At 44.8% G+C, this 21,551-nt stretch overlaps 1 protein-coding gene across 1 annotated transcript in view; it reads left to right on the top strand.

The window, feature by feature from the left end:
• The window catches only part of LOC145357476 (integrin alpha-E-like), a 453,795-nt gene that overhangs the window by 18,570 nt on the left and 413,674 nt on the right, over positions 1–21,551 (top strand). Inside the window, exon 2 of the mRNA XM_080210848.1 lies at positions 14,906–15,011. Within this exon, the coding sequence (XP_080066974.1) occupies positions 14,906–15,011 (106 nt within the window). The remainder of the gene's footprint in view (positions 1–14,905; positions 15,012–21,551) is intronic.

Raw genomic sequence — 21,551 nt, 5'->3', positions numbered from 1 at the left:
GCAGATGATACAAAGTTGGATGGGAAGCTGAGATGTGACAAATTTGCAGAAATGCTTAAGCATGATTTGGACAGGCTGAGTGTGTTGGCATATGTATTGCATATGTGGGCAGCAGGGTGGCACAGTGGTTAGCACTGCTGCCTCACAGCACCAGGAATGTGGGTTTGATTCCCAGCTCGGTTCGCTGTGTCTGTGGAGTTTTCACATTCTCCCCGTGTCTGCGTGAGTTTCCTCTGGGTGCTCTGGTTTCTTCACACAGTCCAATTAGGTGGATTGGCTATGCTAAATTCTCCCTCAGTGTACTTGAACAGGCAGCAGAATGTGGTGACTAGGCGATTTTCACAGTAACTTAATTGTAGTGTTAAGCAAAGCGTACTTGTGACTAATAAATAAACTTTTACAGATGCAGTATAATGTGGATAAATGTGAGGTAGCAATAATAGGATAAGTTAGAGTTTATTTATTAGTCACGAATAAGCCTTACATTAACACTGCAATGAAGTTACTGTGAAATTTCCCTAGTCGCCAATTTCCGGCACCTGTTTGGGTCAATGCACCTTACTAATACATCAGATTATTACTTGAATGGGAGTAAATTGAGAGAGATAGATACTCAGTGAGACTTTGGAGTCCTCATACACCAGTTACTGAAAGTAAGCACGCAGGTACAGCAGGCAGTAGAGAAGGCAAACGGTATGTTGGCCTTCATAGTGAAAGGATTTGAGTACAGGGATGGGGATGTTTTGCTGCAATTGTATAGGGCACTGGTGAGGCCACACGTGGAGTATTTTATGCAGTTTTGGTGCCTTATCTGAGGAAGGATGTCCTTGCTACAGTGGGATTACAGGGAAGGTTTACCAGGCTGACTCCTGGGATGGCAGGTCTGTCATGTGAGGAGAGACCAAATTGGTTAGGATTATATTCATTGGAGTTTAAAAGAATGAAAGGGGATTTCATAGAAACATAAAATTCTAACAGGGTTAGACAGGGTATACACTGTAAGAAGTCTTACAACACCAGGTTAAAGTCCAACCAGTTTATTTGATAGTAAACCCGCAAGCTTTCAGAAACCCTGTTCCTTGGTTGGACTTTAACCTGGTGTTGTGAGACTTCTTACTGTGTTTACCCAAGCCCAATGCTGGCTTTTCCACATGATAGACAGGGTATACTCAGAAAGAACATAAGAACATAAGAAATAGGAGCAGGAGTAGGCCATCTAGCCCCTCGAGCCTGCCCCGCCATTCAATAAGATCATGGCTGATCTGTCGTGGCTCAGTTCCACATTCCCGCCCTCTCCCCATAACCCTTAATCCCCTTGCCTATCAAAAACCTATCAACCCGCGTCTTAAATATATTGAGTGAGGCAGCCTCCACCACTTCAACGGGCAGAGAATTCCAGAGATTCACCACCCTTTGAGTGAAGAAGTTCCTCCTCAACTCCGTTCTAAACCGCCCCCCCTTTATCCTGAGGCTGTGCCCTCTTGTCCTACTGTCCTTTCTGAGCGGGAAGAGCCTCTCCACCTCTATCCTATCCATCCCATTCAACATCTTATACATCTCAATGAGATCTCCCCTCATTCTTCTAAACTCTAACGAGTACAAGCCTAGTTTATTCAGCCTCTCCTCATAGTTCAACCCCCTCAACTCCGGAATCAGCCTAGTAAACCTCCTCTGCACTCCTTCCAAGGCCAAAATATCCTTGCGTAAGTGCGATGACCAAAACTGCACACAGTACTCCAGCTGCGGCCTCACCAGTGCGCCATACAGCTGCAGCAAGACCTCCCTACTTTTATATTCAATCCCCCTCGCTATGAAGGCCAGCATCCCATTCGCCTTCCTGACCACCTGCTGCACCTGCAGGCTGGGTTTTTGCGACTCATGCACAAGGACCCCGAGGTCCCTCTGCACCGTCGCATGCTGCAGTTTTTCGCCACGTAAGTAATAGTCCTTCCTACCATTATTCCTACCAAAGTGGACAACCTCACATTTGCCAACATTAAATTCCATTTGCCAGTTCCTGGCCCATTCGCCCAGCCTATCTAGATCCTTCTGCAGACTCTCCACACCCTCCGCACAGTTTGCCGTTCCACCAATCTTGGTGTCATCAGCAAATTTCGACACCATACACTCGGTTCCCTCCTCCAGATCATCTATATAAATGGTGAATAGCTGAGGCCCCAGCACCGACCCCTGGGGCACTTCACTAGTCACCAACCGCCAATCCGAATAGCACCCATTGACCCCCACTCTCTGCCTCCTATTTGACAGCGAATCCTCTATCCACGCTAACACCCTACCCCCAACTCCATGCCCTCTGACCTTCTGCAATAACCTCTTGTGAGGCACCTTGTCAAACGCCTTCTGAAAATCAAGAAAGACCACATCCACCGGCTCTCCTCTATCCACCGCCCTAGACTCATCCTCATAGAACTCCAATAAGTTTGTCAGACACGACTTCCCCTTAACGAAATCGTGCTGCGTCTGCTCTACCAAACAATTCTTCTCAAGATGCCTCGCTATTTTTTCCTTGATACGAAAGAATGTTCCCAATGGTGGGGAGTCCAAAACTAGGGGTCATAGTTTGACGATTGTCTTTTAGGAGCAGAGAAGACAGGGGTGACCTGATTGAGGTGTTCCAGGTTATGAGAGGCATGGACAGGGTGGATAGGGAGCAGCTGTTCCCTTAGTTGAAGGGTCAGTTACAAGGGACTCAAGTTAAAAGTGAGGGTTGGGAGGTTTAGGGTGGATTTGAGGAAAAACATTTTTATTCAGAGGGTGTTGACGGCCTGGGATACACTGCCTGGGAGAGTGGTGGAGGCAGGATGCCTCACACACCTGGATGAGTACATGGCATGCCATAACGGATTTGTGAAAGGTAAATCTTGCCTCACAAATTTGATTGAATTTTTTGAGGAGGTAACTAAGTGTGTAGATGAAGGTAAAGCAACTGATGTCGTGTACATGGATTTTAGTAAGGCGGTCGATAAGGTTCCCCATGGTAGGCTCATGAAGAAAGTAAGTAGGTGAGCAATAAGGGGAAATTTGGTCGATTGGATAAGTAACTGGCTACTCCCCTTGTTCAAGAAGGGGAGTAGAGACCATCCTGGGAATTATAGACCGGTGATCCTTACTTCTGTTGTGGGCAAAGTTTTGGAAAGAATTATAAGGGATAGGATTTATAATCATCTAGAGAGAAATAAATTGATTAGGGATAGTCAACACGGTTTTGTGAAGGGTAGGTTGTGCCTCACAGACCTTATCGAGTTTTTTGAAAAGCTGACCAAAGAGGTGGATAAGAGTAAGGCAGTTGACATGGTGTATATGGATTTTAGCAAAGCATTTGATAAGGTTCCCCATGGTAGGCTACTGCAGAAAATGCAGATGCGTGGGATTGAGGGTGATTTAGCAGTTTGGATCAGGAATTGGCTAGCTGATAGAAGACAGAGGGTGGTGGTTGATGGGAAATATTCAACCTGGAGTTCAGTTACAAGTGGTGTACCTCAAGGATCTGTTTTGGGGCCACTGCTGTTTGTCATTTTTATAAATGGCCTAGATGAGGGTGTAGAAGGATGGATTAGTAAATTTGCTGATGACACCAAAGTCGGAGGAGTTGTAGACAGTGAGGATGGATGTTACAGTTTGCAGAGGGACGTGGATAAGCTGCAGAGCTGGGCTGAGGTGGCAAATGGAGTTTAATGCGGAAAAGTGTGAGATGATTCACTTTGGTAATAGTAACAGGAGTACAGAATATAGGGCTAATGGCAGGACTCTTAGTAGTGTTGACGTGCAGAGAGATCTTGGTGTACATGTGCACAGCTCCCTGAAAGTTGGCACCCAGGTTGATAAGGTTGTTAAGAAGGCGTACGGTGTGTTAGCTTTTGTTGGTAGAGGGATTGAATTTCAGAGCCGTGAGGTCATGTTACAACTGTACAAAACTCTGGTGCGGCCGCACTTGGAGTATTGCGTACAGTTCTGGTCGCCGCATTATAAGAAGGCATTGGAAAGGGTGCAGAGGAGGTTTACCAGGATGTTGCCTGGTATGGTGGGAAGGTCTTATGAGGAAAGGCTGAGGGACTTGAGGTTATTTTCGTTAGAAGAAGGTTAAGAGGTGACCTAATTGAGGCATACAAGATGATCAAAGGATTGGATAGGGTGGACAGTGAGAGCCTTTTTCCTCGGATGGTGATGGCTAACACGAGGGGACATAGCTTTAAATTAAGGGATGGTAGTTAAGGGCGTTCAAATGGTCAGTGGATAGGCATACGGATAACATTGGAATAGTTTAGGTTAGAGGATCATTAGATTGGTTCCACTGGTCGGCACAACATCGAGGGCCGAAGTGCCTGTACTGCGCTGTACTGTTCTATGTTTTTATAATTTTCGAGGCAATGGGCCAAGTGCTGGCAAGTGGTATTAGGTTGGCAGGTCAGGCCTTTCATGTGTTGGTGCAGACTCGATGGGCCGAAGGGCCTTTTCTGCACTGTAGGATTCTGTGATTGAGTAAATTTCTCATTGCCAAACTTAGTTTCTTGAAACTCTCATTCTGCTGGTTTAATTAGTCAGCAGACTTGTTCTTATTTTCTAGCTGGATTTCTCATAGGGTTCAGCTTATTCTACATTGTTTCATTAATTACTCTTCCTTAACTTCATTGTTCTCCAAGTTTGCTGTCAGTCATTTCTTCTTGTTGTTTTATTGTCTTTTCTCAAGGTTTAATTCTTTTTGCTGATCCCTCTTTATGTCCAATAGTCCCTATTTTCTTTTGAAGACTTTAATTTCCGCACTTCTTCTGATGGGAATCCATCATGATCATACTGGATATATACATTTGATAAGTGAAACATTCATTCCACTTGTCTTAACTTCATCCAAACCCTTTTGACTTCACTGTTGGTCAGGTCTATCTCTGACAAAGTGTTGATGTTATGGCATAATAACAAGTAACATAAAGGTGCCATGCAAGGGCTGGAACAAAAGGCAGCAAACAGATTTATTGCAGAGATGTTTGCTGCACGGGTTAAGATATCGACTGCCCACAAGCCGGCGGGAGGCCTGATAATGTCATGGGGCGACCACACAATTGTTCTCTTAAAAGGGACCAACCACCCCAACTATATATAACATGCCTCCCTCTTTACTTCAAATGACAAATTACTGAGGCTGAATCATAGAATCATAGAAACCCTACAGTGCAGAAAGAGGCTCTTCGGCCCATCGAGTCTGCACCGACTACAATCCCACCCAGGCCGTACCCCAATATCCCTACATATTTTACCCGCCAACCCCTCTCACCTAACCATCCTAGTACACTAAGGGGCAATTTTACCGCGGCCAATCAACCTAACCCGTGCATCTTTGGACTGTGGGAGGAAACCGCAGCACCTGGAGGAAACACACACAGACATGAGGAGAACGTGCAAACTCCACACAGACAGCGACCCAAGCCAGGAATCGAACCCAGGTCCCTGGAACTGTGAAGCAGCAGTGCTAACCACTGTGCTACTGTGCCCACGGTATGAGGCATTCATATATAGCATCAGAAATATTCTATACACAGTAGACTATGCAATATGACTATATACAACATAATCAATAGAGAAAGCGATCTGGAGGATGCCAATTCCTCGCTGTTGAATACATCATTCAGGAATTTGGCTGTGTCCGGCCCTAGACGTATCCCAGGGATTTCTGTAGATATTCCTTCCTTTGCAGGGGTCTCAGTTCACTCACAATGGAGGAACTAGCAGCAGCAATAGAATCATCAGCTAAGTAGCAACAGGGCCAACATCAGGAGTTAGAGATGAAGGTCCATCTTGAGTTGATTCTGACAAACCACTGCATGTGGGTGGCATGGTGACACAATTGTTGCATTGCTTTCTCACAGCTTCAGGAACCTGGCTTCAATTCCGGCCTCGGGTCACTGTCTGTGTGGTGTTTGCACAGTCTCCTCATGTCTGGACAGGTTTCCTCTGGGTGCTCTGGTTCCCTCCAAAGATGTGTAGGTTAGGTGGATTGGCCATGCTAGATTGCCCCTTAGTGTCAGGGAGATTAGCAGGGTAAATGTGTGGGGTTAAGCAAATAGGAGCTGGGTGGGATTGTTTTCGGTACAGGTGCAATGGGCCAACTGGCCTCATTCTGCACTGTAGGGATTCATGATTCTTTGAAACTAGCAACTGATCAACTAGCAACGTCTCCAATACAGTTAATCCTCAGCTCAAACTGTGTATGAAATGGGAGTTCTAGTCAAGACAATTGAAGGAATCCATTTTTCACTTGTAATATAATTATGTGCCAACATTCGTTTTCCTTGGTGAAACAAATATCTTTTAGCATTGACTTGCCTCCTGGCAATTTGTGATTTGGTTTTGTTACTATTGTTGATGGCAAGACTGACATATGAGAAAATTGAGTCCTTTAAGATGATAGTCACTGGATTTTAGAAGAATGATGTGGAGATGCTGGCGTTGGACTGGGGTAAACACAATAAGAAGTCTCACACCAGGTTAAAGCCCCACAGGTTTATTTGGTAGCAAACGCCACTAGCTGTCAAGGCTTTGCCTGACGAAGGGGCAAAGCCTCGGAAGCGAGTGGCATTTGCTACCAAATAAACCTGTTGGACTTTAACCTGGTGTTGTGAGACTTCTTACTGTGTTTCAGAAGAATGACAGGGATCTCATAGAAATCTATAAAATTCCAATAGGACAGGGCAGATGCAGGAAGGATGTTACTGATGCTGGGAGAGTCCGAACCAGGGGTCACAACCTGAGGATTCGCGGTAAACTATTTACAAATGAGATAAGGAAAAATTTATTTACCCAGAGAGTGTAAGCCTATAGAATTCACTACCACGGAGAGCAGTAGAGGCCAAAACATTGTTATAGTTAAACTGTATTGTTAAATAAAATATACTTTGATAAAAGCTTCCTAATAGGTCAATACAATCATACCTGGAGTGAAAGACCTTGTCATAAGAACATAAGAAATAGGAGCAGGAGTAGGCCATCTAGCCCCTCGAGCCTGCCCCGCCATTCAATAAGATCATGGCTGATCTGTCGTGTCTCAGTTCCACATTCCCGCCCTCTCCCCATAACCCTTAATCCCCTTGCCTGTCAAAAACCTATCAACCTGCGTCTTAAAAATATTTAGCGAGGCAGCCTCCACCACTTCAACGGGCAGAGAATTCCAGAGATTCACCACCCTTTGAGTGAAGAAGTTCCTCCTCAACTCCGTTCTAAACCGCCTCCCCTTTATCTTGAGGCTGTGCCCCCTAGTCCTACTGTCTTTTTTGAGCAGGAAGAGTCTCTCCACCTCTATCCTATCCATCCCATTCATCATCTTATACGTCTCAATGAGATCTCCCTTCATTCTTCTAAACTCCAACGAGTACAAGCCTAGTTTATTCAGCCTCTCCTCATAGCTCAACCCCCTCAACTCCGGTATCAGCCTAGTAAACCTCCTCTGCACTCCCTCCAAGGCCAAAATATCCTTGCGCAGGTGCGGCGCCCAAAACTGCACACAGTACTCCAGCTGCGGCCTCACCAATGCCCTATACAGCTGCAGCAAGACCTCCCTACTTTTATATTCAATCCCCCTCGCGATGAAGGCCAGCATCCCATTCGCCTTCCTGACCACCTGCTGCACCTGCAAGCTGGGTTTTTGCGACTCATGCACAAGGACCCCGAGGTCCCTCTGCACCGTCGCCTGCTGCAGTTTTTCGCCACGTAAGTAATAGTCCTTCCTACCATTCTTCCTACCAAAGTGGACCACCTCACACTTGCCAACATTAAATTCCATTTGCCATTTCCTGGCCCATTCGCCCAGCCTATCTAGATCCTTCTGCAGACTCTCCACACCCTCCGCACAATTTGCCTTTCCCCCAATCTTGGTGTCATCAGCAAATTTCGACACCCTACACTCAGTTCCCTCCTCCAGATCATCTATATAAATGGTAAATAGCTGAGGCCCCAGCACCGACCCCTGGGGCACCCCACTAGTCACCAACCGCCAATCCGAATAGCACCCATTGCCACTCTCTGTCTCCCATTTGACAACCAATCCTCTATCCACGCTAACACCCTACCCCCAACTCCATGCCCCCTGACCTTCTGCAATAACCTCTTGTGAGGTACCTTGTCAAACGCCTTCTGAAAATCCAGAAAGACCACATCCACCGGCTCTCCTCTATCCACTGCCCTAGACACATCCTCATAGAACTCCAGTAAATTTGTCAGACACGACTTCCCTTTAATGAAACCGTGTTGCGTCTGCCCTATCAAGCAATTCCCTTCAAGATGCCTCGCAATTTCCTCCTTAATGACGGATTCTAACATTTTACCTACCACAGACGTTAAACTAACCGGCCTATAATTCCCCGCCTTTTGCCTGGCACCCTTCTTAAACAACGGCGCAACTTCTTTGTCATTCTTTGTTGACATTTAAACCTCTCCCAATCCTCTTCTCTCCCACTACTCTTAGCTACTCTAAACGCATCCGCTTTTAATTTAACACTTTCCTTTACCTCCTTCGTTATCCACGGCTGATTATCTCTCCTCCTACGATTCTTTTTAACCATCGGAATAAATTTCTGCTGAGCACCAAGAAAGATCTCCTTAAAGATCCTCCACTGTTCCTCAGCAGACCTACCTTCCAACGCGCTCCCCCAATCAACATTTGCCAATTCCTCTCTCATCCTACTGTACTCCCCTCTGTTCAAACAAAAGACACATGTCCGGGAACCCACTTTCTCCTCCTCCATCTGCATCAGAAACTCCACCATACAATGATCACTCTTCCCAAGAGGATCATAAGAACATAAGAACATAAGAAATAGGAGCAGGAGTAGGCCATCTAGCCCTTCGAGCCTGCCCCGCCATTCAATAAGATCATGGCTGATCTGTTGTGGCTCAGTTCCACTTTCCCGCCCTCTCCCCATAACCCTTAATCCCCTCTCTTATCAAGAACCCATCAACCCGCTTCTTAAAAATATTTAGCGAGGCAGCCTCCACCACTTCCCCACAAGGTCCTTAATTCTACCCGCCTCATTACATAACACCAGATCCAAGATAGCTCGCTCCCTCGTTGGCTCCAGCACACACTGTTCAACGAAACTATCCTGGCAGCATTCCAAGAACTCCTCCTCAAGCCCACCGCGTCCAACATGGGTCGACCAATCAATATGTAGATTGAAATCCCCCATAATTATCGCCATTCCATTCCTGCACGCCGCATTTATTTGCGCATTAACAGCCCGCCCCACCTCCAGATCATTATTTGGGGGCCTATAAACGATACCCACCAGCGTCTTCCTCCCTTTGCTGTTCCTAATCTCCACCCACAACGATTCCACTTTCTGCTCTTTGGTTCCTATATCATCCCTTACTACCACCCTGATGCTATCGTTAATCAGCAGAGCTACACCGCCCCCCCCCTTTTCCTTCCGCCTATCCTTCCTAAACACTTGATACCCCTGGACATTCAGCTCCTAATCCCTGTCACCTTGCAGCCACGTCTCTGTAATGGCCACCAGATCATATCCATTTGTGCTGATCTGCGCCACGAGCTCGTCCACTTTATTCCGAATGCTTCGTGCATTCAGATAAAGTGCCTTCAACCCAGCCTTCACCTGTATCCTATTTGCCAGAACGCCGCCAACCATACTCACACCCCCTACTCCCTTTATTATTGGGACATCCTTGGCCTCTTCCCTTACCTGTACCCTCTCCTTTACTTTAGACCCCGTAACGTCACCTACCCTCGCACCCTCCCCCCCCCCCCCAATTAGTTTAAAGCCCTATCTACAGTCTTATTTACACGATTCGCCAGGACTCTGGCCCCAGTACTGTTCAGACCAACCCCATCCCACCTGAACAGGTCCCACCTACCCCAATACTGATGCCAATGCCCCATAAATTCAAACCCATTCCTCCCACACCAATCGCTGAGCCACCCATTCACTTCCTTAATCTTATCAACCCTACGCCTGTCTGCACTTGGTTCAGGCAGTAGTCCAGAGATAACCACCTTGTTGGTTCTACTTTTTAATTCCATTGTCCTCCTACTAATTGCAGAATCTGAAAATAATTGGGGTCTACTCGAGCTTTGTAACATTGTTTGGTGTTTCTGATCTAGCCCCTAACAGTACAGCAAGACAATGACTATCCACAGTAACTAAGATACAGACTGTCCACAAGCGGAAGGCCTGATGATGTCATGGGGTGACCACAAAATCTTTCTCCTAAAAGGGACCAACTATCCCTACTATATGTAACATCCTTTCCTCCTTACTTCAGGGCCACAATGACAAATTACTGAGGTGTTCATAAGACTATAAGACATAGGAGCAGAATTAAGCCACTCAGCCCACCGAGTCTGCTCTGCCATTCAATCATGGCTGATACTTTTCTCATCTCCATTCTCCTGCTTTTTCCCCATAACCTCTGATCCCCTTATTAATCAAGAACCTATCTATCCCTGTCTTAAAGACACTCAATGACCTGGCCCTCCACAGCCTTCTGCGGCAAAGAGTTCCATAGATTCAGCACTCTCTGGCTGAAGAAATTCCTCCTCATTTCTGTTTTTGATAAGAGAGGGGATTAAGGGTTATGGGGAGAGGGCGGGAATGTGGAACTGAGTCACGACAGATCAGCCATGATCTTATTGAATGGCGGGGCAGGCTCGAACGGCTAGATGGCCTACTCCTGCTCCTATTTCTTATGTTCTTATGTTCTTAAAGGATCGCCCTTTTACCCTGAGATTGTGCCCTCTGGTTCTAGTTTATCCTGCATTTTTTTATTATTGCAATGGAGTGGGATAGGGCCATATGGCGGGCAAGGTTTATAATTGGGGGAGGGGTAATTAGATGCGATTAGGCAAGAAGTAGGGAGCATAAGATGGGAACAGAAACTGTCAGGGAAAGGCACCAATGAAAAGTGGAGTTTGTTCAAGGGACAAATACTGTGTGTCCTTGATAGGTATGTCCCTGTCAGGCAGGGAGGAAATGGCTGAGTGAGGGAACCATGGTTCACAAAAGAGGTTGAATGCCTTGTCAAGAGGAAAAAGGAAGTGTATGTAAGAATGAGAAAACAAGGTTCAGTTGGGTCGCTTGAGGATTACAAGGTAGCAAGGAATAAGCTAAAAAAAGGGCTTAGGAGAGCTAGGAGGGAGCATGAGAAGCCCTTGGCGGGTTGGATCAAGGAAAACCCAAGGCTTTTTATGCTTATGTGAGAAATAAAAGAATGACCAGGGTGAGGTTAGGGCCAGTCAAGGATAGCAGTCGGAACTTGTGCATGGAGTCAGAAGAGATAGGAGAGGCGATGAATGAATACTTTTCTTCAGTGTTCACCAAGGAGAGGGACCATGTTTTTGAAGATGAGAGTGTGATACAGGCTGATAGGTTGGAGGAAGTAGATGTTCTGAGGGAAGGTGTGTTAGCAATTTTGAAAAACCTGAGGGTTGTTAAGTCCCCTGGGCCAGATGGGATATATTCTAGGATTCTTTGGGAGGCAAGGGAGAAGATTGCAGAGCCTTTGGCTTTGACCTTCGGGTATTCACTGTCCACGGGGATAGTGCCAGAGGACTGGTGATTGGCAAATGTTGTTCGTCTGTTCAAGAAAGGAAATAGGAATGATGTTGGTAATTATAGACTGGTTGGTCTTACTTCGGTGATCGTTAAGTTATTGGAAAAGGTCCTGAGGGATAGGATTTATGACCATTTGGAAAGATGCAACTTAATCAGGGATAGTCAACACGGATTCACAAATCCTGAGTCACAAATTTGATTGAATTCTTTGAGGAGGTAACTAAGTGTGTAGATGAAGGTAGAGCAGTTGATATTATATACATGGATTTTAGTAAGGTGTTTGATAAGGTTCCCCATGGTAGGCTCATGAAGAAAGTAAGGAGGTGAGTGATAGAGGGAAATTTGGCAGATTGGATAAGTAACTGGCTATCTCATAGAACACAGTAAAAAGTCTGGCAACACCAGGTTTTAGTCCAACCGATTGGACTGAATTGGTTGGACCAAAACCAGGTGTTGTCAGACTTTTTACTGTGTTTACGCCAGTCCAAAGCCGGCATACCCGCATCATATCTCATAGAAGACAGAGGGTGGTGGTGGATGGAAAATTTTCAGACAGGAGACTGGTTACCAGCGGTGTACCACAGGGATCAGTGCTGGGTCCTCTGCTATTTGTGATTTTTATTAATGACTTGGAGGAGGGGGCTGAAGGGTGGGTTAGTAAATTTGCTGATGACACCAAGATTGGTGGAGTAGTGGATGAGGTGGAGGGCTGTTGTATACTGCAAAGAGACATTGATAGGATGCAGAGCTGGGCTGAAAAGTGGCAGATGGAGTTTAACCCTGATAAGTGCGAGGGGATTCATTTTGGTAGGACAAACTTGAATGCAGATTACAGGGTCAACGGCAGGGTTCTGAGGAATGTGGAGGAACAGAGAAATCTTGGGGTTCATTTCCACAGATCTCTGAATGTTGCCACTCAAGTGGATAGAGCTGTGAAAAAGGCCTATAGTGTGTTAGCGTTTAGTAACAGGGGGTTTGAGTTTAAGAGTCATGGGGTTATGCTGCAAGTATACTGGAAGTTGGTGAGACCACATTTGGAATATTGTGTTCAGTTCTGGTCACCTCACTATAAGAAGGATGTGGAAGCATTGGAGAGAGTGCAGAGGAGATTTACCAGGATGCTGCCTGGTTTGGAGGGTAGGCCTTATGAGGAAAGGTTGAGGGAGCTGGGGCTTTTCTCTTAAGAGCGGAGAAGGATGAGAGGTGACTTAATAGAGTTTTACAAGATGATGAGGGGAATAGATAGAGTGGACATTCAGAGACTATTTCCTTGGTTGGATGTAGCTGTTACTATAAGGTTCATGGCGGGAGATACAGGAGGGATGTCCGAGGTAGGTTCTTTATTCAGAGAGTGGTTGCGGTGTGGAATGGACTGCCTGCTGTGATAGTGGAGTCCGTCACTTTAGGAACTTTCAAGTGGTTATTGGACAGGCACATGGAACATGGCAGAATGATAGGGAGTGGAATAGCTTGATCTTGGTTTTGGACATGGCTTTGTACAACATTGAGGACCGAAGGGCCTGTACTTTGCTGTACTGTTCTATGTTCTATGTTTTATGATTTGATACAATTATCCTGCTGACAATGCCAGCTGTGTGGTGGACTTCTACGATCTGATTGCAGGAGACTGTATTACAAGGTCATGATTGTTCATTCAGCATTTATTAATTAATCCCACCTCACTACACAATACTAAATCTAAAACAGCCCGCTCCCTGATTGGTTCAACAACATATTGTTCCAAGAAAAAATCTCTAATGCACTCTATGAACTCCTCCTAGTGGCTACTCTCGCCAATTTGATTAATCCAGCATTATGCATATTAAAATCACCCATCATTATTGTAGTACCTTTCGTACAAGCTCCCAATATTTCCTGGTTTGTACTGTGTCCTACTGTGGAATGAATTTAACGGGACCCATAGATTACTCCCACCAGGGTTTCTTTCCCTTGCTTTTTTTTATTTCTACATAGACTGATTCTATGTCTTGATCCCCAGTGATTGAGTAGTTCATATGAATCCTAACTGTTGGAATGTGCTTGATGATTCTGGCTGTGTATGCATCTAACTAGCATGTGTCTCTTTTGTCCTTCTTAATAAGTGTATTTACTCGAATAGATTTCTCTCTAATTTCCTTGCAGATTTGTTTTTTGCATACTTCCCTCTTAATAGCAGTCAATAGGCTATCCTGGGCAGTGTAATTGCACCTTTTTTTGTCCCTTAGCTCACTAGCCAACTTGATTCTGTCCTTGAACCCTGTGGGATATCCTCTTCCTCCAGCACTACAACACTTTCCTTAACCAATACTCCACCCACCTCCTTTCCTATCTTTTCTAAACATACTTTACCCAGGAATATTTAACACAGTTCTGCCCTTCCTTTAGCCAGGTCTCTGTTATCACCACATCATTTTTCCATATAGCAATTTATACCTATAACTTCGCAATATTATTTACTCTGTGCATTCACAAACACAACACTGATACTGATTTGGACATAATTATTTTCTCCCTTACTCCATCTTTACCTATTAACCTACCATTCTCTGTGCTAGTGCTATCTGTCGCTCCCCGTATTGTGTGCGCCATGATATTCCTCTCTAGAATATCATAGAATTCCTACAGTACAGGAGGAGGCCACTGGGCCCATTAGCCTGCACCAATAACAATGCCACCCAGGCCCTATCTCCATAACTCTACTTGTTTAATCTATTAATCTACCTGACACCAAGGGGCAATTTAGCATGGCCAATCCACCTAACCTGCACATCTTTAGACTGTGGGAGGAAACTGGAGCAGACACGGGGAGAACATGCAAACTTCATTCAAACTGTCACCCGAGGCCAGAATTGAACCAGGGTCCCTGGCCCTGTGAGGCAGCAGTGCTAACCATTGTACCACTAGCACCCCTGCCAAGCTAGTTCAACGTCCTCCCACAACATTAGCAAAACGCCCCCACAAAGATTGCAGTCCAAGGTCTGTTCAGGTGCAACTCATCCAGATTCTACAGGTGCCATCTTCCCTGGAACCAGTCCCAGTGTTCCAGGAATCTAAAATTCTCCCTTCTGCACCATGTGTACGAGCATGCATTCATCTACCTTATCCTTCTATTATTGTACACACTTGCACATGACGCTGGGAGTAATCTGAAGATTACTACACTAAAGGTCCTACTAGCTAAATTTTGTCCATGCTAAGTTCTTTCAAAGGTAACATGTTATATATGACAGATTCATGATTATCATTCCATTTACAGCACTGAGGTAGTTTACAATGTTACCAGGTTCACTGTTCCTTCCCCTAATTTATTCTTTTTCTGCTTATTGCAGCCCTGGATGGATCAGACACCTTCAACATTGATACCAGTATAAAGGCGCACTTCAAAAAGAACAATGGTATTCTGTTTGGCCAGAATGTTATTCAGTCTAGTCATGGGTAAGAGTATTTATTCAGATTCTGTTGGTTAAACTTTGCGCAGGTTGTGAAAAAATGGCTTGAACTGTGGCAGTCACCCTGTCCTGGCTGAAAAGTCAGGCATAGTGCCTCCATGGCCATTCTTGGAAATCCTGAAAGAATTCAATGCCAATCAGGCAGTTAACTACTTGCAGTCGGGGCTTCATAGGTTCATAAGACATGGGAGCAGAATTAGACCATTTGGCCCATCAAGTCTGCTGTGCCATTCAATCATGGCTTGATATACTCCTCATCCCCATGTTCCTGCCTTCTCCCCATAATACTTCAACCCATTACCAATTAAAAATTTAATTCCTCCTTAAATTTATTCACTGTCCCAGCATCCACCACACTTTGGGGCAGCGAATGGACAGAAGACAGAGAGTCGGGATAAATGGTCTTTCTTCTGGATGGCAAGAAGTAACTAGTGAGGTGCCGCAGGATTCAGTTCTTGGGTCCCAGCTATTTCCAATCTATATTAATGACTTAGATACATGTATAGAAGACTCTACAGCCAAATTTGCAGATGACACAAAAATAGGTGGGACCATAATTTGCAATGAGAAAATAAGAACCTTACAAATGTATATAGAGAGGTTAGGAGAGTGGCCAAAATGTGACAGATGGAGTTTGACCTTGATAAGTATGAGGTCATGCATTTTGCTCGCAAATAGAATTGCAACCCTTTGAGAGAAGTAGTTTCTTCTCAACTCTATTTTAAATTTGCTGCCCCTTATCCTAAGACTAGGACCTCTCGTCCTAGAATGCCTCCCAAGAGGAAACATCCACTCCACATCTACTTTATCCATACCTTTTATCTTGTGTACCTCAATTTGATCCCCCCTCATTCTTCTAAATTCTAGAGAGTATAGGCCTAAACTGTTCAATCTCTCTTCATACGACAAACTCATCATCTCTGGAATGAATCTAGTGAACCTCCTCTGAACTGCCTCCAATGTCGCTACATCTTCTCTCAAATATGGGGACCCAAACTGTGCACAATGTTCCAGGTGTGACCTCGTCAATGCCTTATATAGCTGCAACAATACTTCTTTATCATTATTTTCTATTCCTTTAGTTGTAAATGCCAACATTCTATTCACTTTCTTTATTATCTGCTGTACCTGCATGCTAATTTTCTGTGACTCATGAACAAGGACACCCAGATCCCTCTGCACTGGAGCAACACAAAGTCTCTCCCCATTTAGATAATAAGTTGCCTTTCTATTTTTGCGAGCAAAATGCATGACCTCACATTGGGACCCAAGAACCAAATCCTTTGGCACCTCACTAGTTGCTTCTTACCATCCAGAAAAAAGACCATTTATCCCGACTCTCTGTTTTCTGTCCATCAACCAGTCACCTATCCAAGCTAATAAATTACCCCTAATCCCTTGTGATCTAACCTTGTGAATTAACCTTTTGTGTGGCACCTTATCAAACGCCTTCCAGAAGTCCAGATACAGGATCCTTGTTACATCCTCAAAGAGCTCTAGCAAATTAATCAAACATGATTTGCCTTTCATAGAACCATGCTGACTCTGATGGGTAGTGTTTTGTCTTTCCAAATGGCTTGATATTACTTCCTTGATAATTGATTCTAACACTTTCCCAACAACAGATGTTAAATAACTTTCCTGTAATTTCCCACATTTTGCCTCCCTTGCTTTTTGAAGGGCATTACATTAGCATTTTTCCAATCCAGTGGAATGTTTCCTGCGTTCAGGGAATTTTTGAATATTAAAACCAATGGATCCACTATCTCCGCCGCCACTTTTTTTTAATACCCTAGGATGTAGGCCATAAGGCTCGTGTGACTTATCTGCCCATAATCCCAATAATTTGCTTTTGCCTATCAAAGTCGATTGTTGTAAGCTCCACTCTTACTATTACCTCTGACTTACCCGATGTTATAGGAATGGTACTAATGTCATCCACCTTAAAAACTGAGGCACAGTCTCATCTCCAAACTCCATGGCCTGGGCCTCAGCTCCTCCTTTGCCACTGGATCCTGAACTTCTTAACTCACAGACTACAGTCAGTAAGGATAGGCAACAACACCTCCTTCACGATCATTCTCAACACCAGTGCCCCACATGGCTGTGTTCTCAGCCCCCTACTATACTCCTTATACACCTATGACTGTGTGGCCAAGTTCCCCTCCAGCTTGACTTTCAAGTTTGCTGATGACACCACCATAGTGGGTCGGATCTCAAACAATGATGAGACAGAGCACAGGAATGAGGTAGAGAATCTAGTGAACGGGTGCGGCGACAATAATCTCTCCTTCAATGTCAGCAAAACGAAGAAGATTGTCATCGACTTCAGGAAGTGTAAAGGAGAACATGCCCCTGTCTGTATCAATGGGGACGAAGTGGAAAGGATCGAAAGCTTCAAGTTTTTAGGTACCCAGATCACCAACAACCTGTCCTAGTCCCCCCATGCCGACAGAATAGTTGAGAAAGCCCACCAATGCCTCTAGGTTCTCAGAAGACTAAGGAAATTTGGCATATCAGCTATGACTCTCACCAACTTTTACGGATGCACCATAAAAAGCATTCTTTCTGGTTGTATCACAGCTTGGTATGGCTCTTGCTCTGCCCAAGACTGCAAGAAACTACAAAAGGTCATGAATGTAGCCCAATCCATAATGCAAACCAGCCTCCCACCAATTGTCTACACTTCCTGTTGCCTTGGCAAAGCAGTCAGCATAGTTAAGAACCCCCATGTACCCCGAACACTCTCTCTTCCACCTTCTTCCATCGGGAAAAAGATACAAAAGTCTGAGGTCACGTACCAACTGACTCAAGAACAACTTCTTTCCTGCTGCCGTCAGATTTTTGAACGGACCTACCTTGCATTAAGCTGATCTTTCTCTACACCCTAGCTATGACTGTAACACTGCATTCATCACTCTCTCCTTTCCTTCTCTACGAACGGTATGCTTTTTCTGTATAGCGCACAAGAAAAATACTTTTCACTGCTTGCTAATACATGTGACAATAAATCCAATCAAATCAAATCAAAAGTATTGATTTAACATCTCTGCCATTTTAGTGTTCCCCATGATCAACTCTCCAGTTTCATCTTCCAAGGGACCAACATTCACCCCAGTGATTCGCTTCCCTTTTATATAAATATAGGAGCTTTTAAAAGAACAAAGAAGAACAAATAAAATTGTAGTATAGGAACAGGCTCTTCGGCTCTCCAAGACTGCATCGATCATGTTGCCGGACTGAACTAAAACCCCCAACCTTCCGGGGAACATATCCCTCTATTCTCATCCTATTCATGTATTTGTCCAAATGTCCCTTAAAAGTCACTATCATTCCTGCTTCCACCACCTTCCCCAGCAGCACCCACCACTCTCTGTGTAAAAAACTTGCCCCGTACATCTCCTTGAAATTTTGCCCCTCCACCTTAAACTTATGCCCCCTAGTAATTGACTCTTCCAGCTGGGAAAAAGTTTCTGATTATCCACTCTGTCCATGCCCCTCATAATCTTGTAGACTTCTATGAGGTCTCCCCTCAACCTCCTTCGTTCCAGTGAGAACAAACCAGAAGTTTCTTTCGCTATCCTTCTTGATATTTTGCACTAGTTTTCTTTTGTAATTTACCTCAGCTCTTTTTATTACTTTATTTGTATCCCTTTGTTTATATTTGAAAATTTCTCAACTTCCAGCCTGCTACTGGCCTTTGCAATATGGTACACCTTAGTTTTTCTCTTTATATTGTCCTTGACCTCCTTGTTTAGCCATGAATGTTTTTTTAACCCCCCCTTACAATCTTTCTTCTTCACTGGGCTATATTTTAGTTGTGACGACTTGAGGATCTCCTTAAACAACTGCTCCTGGTCATCCGCTGTCCTACCTTTTAGCCTTCCTGCTCATTCTGCTTGGGCCAAATCTGTCCTCATGCCGATGTACTTTCCTTTGTTTAATTACAGAACACTAGTCTGGGACTCCACGTTCTCACCCCCAAACTGAATTTTGAATTCTATCGTACTAAGGTTACTACTCCCCAGAGGACTTTTACCTTGGAGGTCATTAATTAATCCCTGTCATTTCACTATACCAAATCCAGAGAAGCCTGCTTCGTGATTGGTTTCACAACATACTGTTCCAAGAAATAATCTCTAATACATTCAATGAGCTCTGCCTCAAGACTACCCTTGCCAGTTTGATTCTTCCAATTTATGTGCATATTAAAATCACCCATGATTATTGGTGTACCTTTAGAACATAGAACACTACAGCACAAGCAGGACCTTCGGCCCACAAGTTGCACCGATCATATCCATACCTACCAGGCCTATCTATAACTCTCAATCCCATTAAATCCCAGGTACTCATCCAGAAGTCTCTTAAAAGACCCTAGCAAGTTCGCCTCTACCGCCACCGACAGCAGCCAATTCCACTCACTCACCACCCTCTGAGTGAAAAACTTACCCCTGACATCTCCTCTGTACCTGCTCCCCAGCACCTTAAGCCTGTGTCCTCTTGTATTGACCATTTCAGCCCTGGGAAATAGCCTCCGAGAATCCACCCTATCTATACCTCTCGGCATCTTATACACCTCTATCAGGTTGCCTCTCAATCTTCGTCTCTCCAGGGAGAAGAGACCTAGCTCCCTCAGCCTATCTTCATAAGGCATGCCTCCCAATCCAGGCAACATCCTTGTAAATCTCCTCTGCACCCTCTCAATAGCTTCCACATCCTTCTTGTAGTGAGGTGACCAGAACTGCGCACAGTACTCCAAGTGGGGTCTGACAAGGGCCTTAAAAAGTTGCAGCATTAGCCCCTGACCTTTAAAACCTGACTCCTAAACTCAGTCCCTCGATTAATGAAGGCTAGCACACCATACGCCTTCTTGACCACATCCTCCACCTGCGAGGCCGATTTAAGATTCCTATGGACCTGGATCCCAAGGTCCTTCTGCTCCTCAACACTGCCAAGAATCCTACCCTTGATATTGTACTCCTTCATCCCATTGGACCTGCCAAAATGGATCACTACACATTTCGTGTCGTCGGCTTGCAAGCTGCCAGTATTTCCTGGTTTATGCTGTGCCCCACTGCAGACCTATTGCTTGGGGACCTATAGATTATTCCTATCAAGTATTTCTTACTTTGCTATTTCTTATTTCTACCCAGACTGATTCCACATCTTCATTTCTCATGCTTATGCCATTTCTTATTACAGCACCGATCCCTTCCTTCACTAGCAAAACTACACCACCTCCTTTTCCTTTCAGTCTATCTTTCCGAAATGCTGAGTACCCTTGGATATTCAGTTCCCAGACCTGTGTAACATGTCTCAGTAATCACCACCAAATCACACCTTCTGTTTGTATTTACACCATTAACTCCTTAATTTTGTTCTAATGCTTCATGCATTTAGATACAAAGCTTTTAAATTTGTTCTACTGGTAAATTTCCATCCTATTTTATAATTCCTTGGTGCATAAAGGCTTTCACCTGTTCTGTCCTTCTCTTTTATTGTCTGGTAACCTTCTGTCACATCGCTAACCTGCACTCTTACCTCCTCCTTTAATTTGAGTTTTCTAATTTCCCCTACAACTGAATCCCCCCACCCCATTCAAGCTTGCACACCTTTGAAACCAACAAAGCTGCCTTCAAGAGTTGCTGGCCAATCAGACTTAGCTGTGCCACTGGCAGCATCGCTACTGCTCAGACTGCAGCTGACATGGATCAGGCAAAATGGAGAGGCCCCAAGAACAAAGACATGTAGACATGTTAGATCAGACTCACGAGAGCTTGAGGGTCTTCAGCAGAGACAACTATTGCTGTCAAGGGAAACTCTGTAGACATAAGAACATAAGAAATAGGAGCAGGAGTAGGCCATTTAGCCCCTCGAGCCTGCCCCGCCATTCAATAAGATCATGGCTGATCTGAAGTGGATCAGTTCCACTTTCCCGCCCTCTCCCCATAACCCTTAATCCCCTTGCCTACCAAAAACCTATCAATCCGCGTCTTAAATATATTTAGCGAGGCAGCCTCCACCACTTTTAACGGGCAGAGAATCCCAGAGATTCACCACCCTTTGAGTGAAGAAGTTCCTCCTCATCTCCGTTCTGAACCACCCCCCCCTTTATCCTGAGGCTGTGCTCTCTAGTCCTTTCTGAGCGGGAAGAGCTTCTCCACCTCTATCCTATCCATCCCATTCAACATCTTAGACCACCACATGCCCAGCTTCAATTGGACAGCCTGCCCACGTGGCCTTTTCCACTCTGCTCCCACTGCTGGTAGAGTACCGGTGGTAGGATGAGGCCCTTATAGAAACATAGAAACATTGAAAATAGAAGCAAGAGGAGGCCATTTGAGCCTGTTCCACCATTCATTTTGATCATGGCTGATCATCCACCTCAATAGCCTGATCTCACCTATCCCCATACTGTTTGATCATCTTCGCCCTAAGCGCTATATCTAAATGCTTCTTGAAAACATACAAAAAGTAGTTGTGGTAGTGAATTCCACAGGCTTACCACTCTCTGTATGAAGAA

The sequence above is a fragment of the Carcharhinus amblyrhynchos genome, chromosome 23 (assembly GCF_965287045.1).
Source record: "Carcharhinus amblyrhynchos chromosome 23, sCarAmb.v2.hapA, whole genome shotgun sequence".
Lineage (NCBI taxonomy): Eukaryota > Metazoa > Chordata > Chondrichthyes > Carcharhiniformes > Carcharhinidae > Carcharhinus > Carcharhinus amblyrhynchos.
The sequence above is the reverse complement of the archived record's forward strand: the minus strand, read 5'-3'. Positions and strand labels throughout refer to the sequence as shown.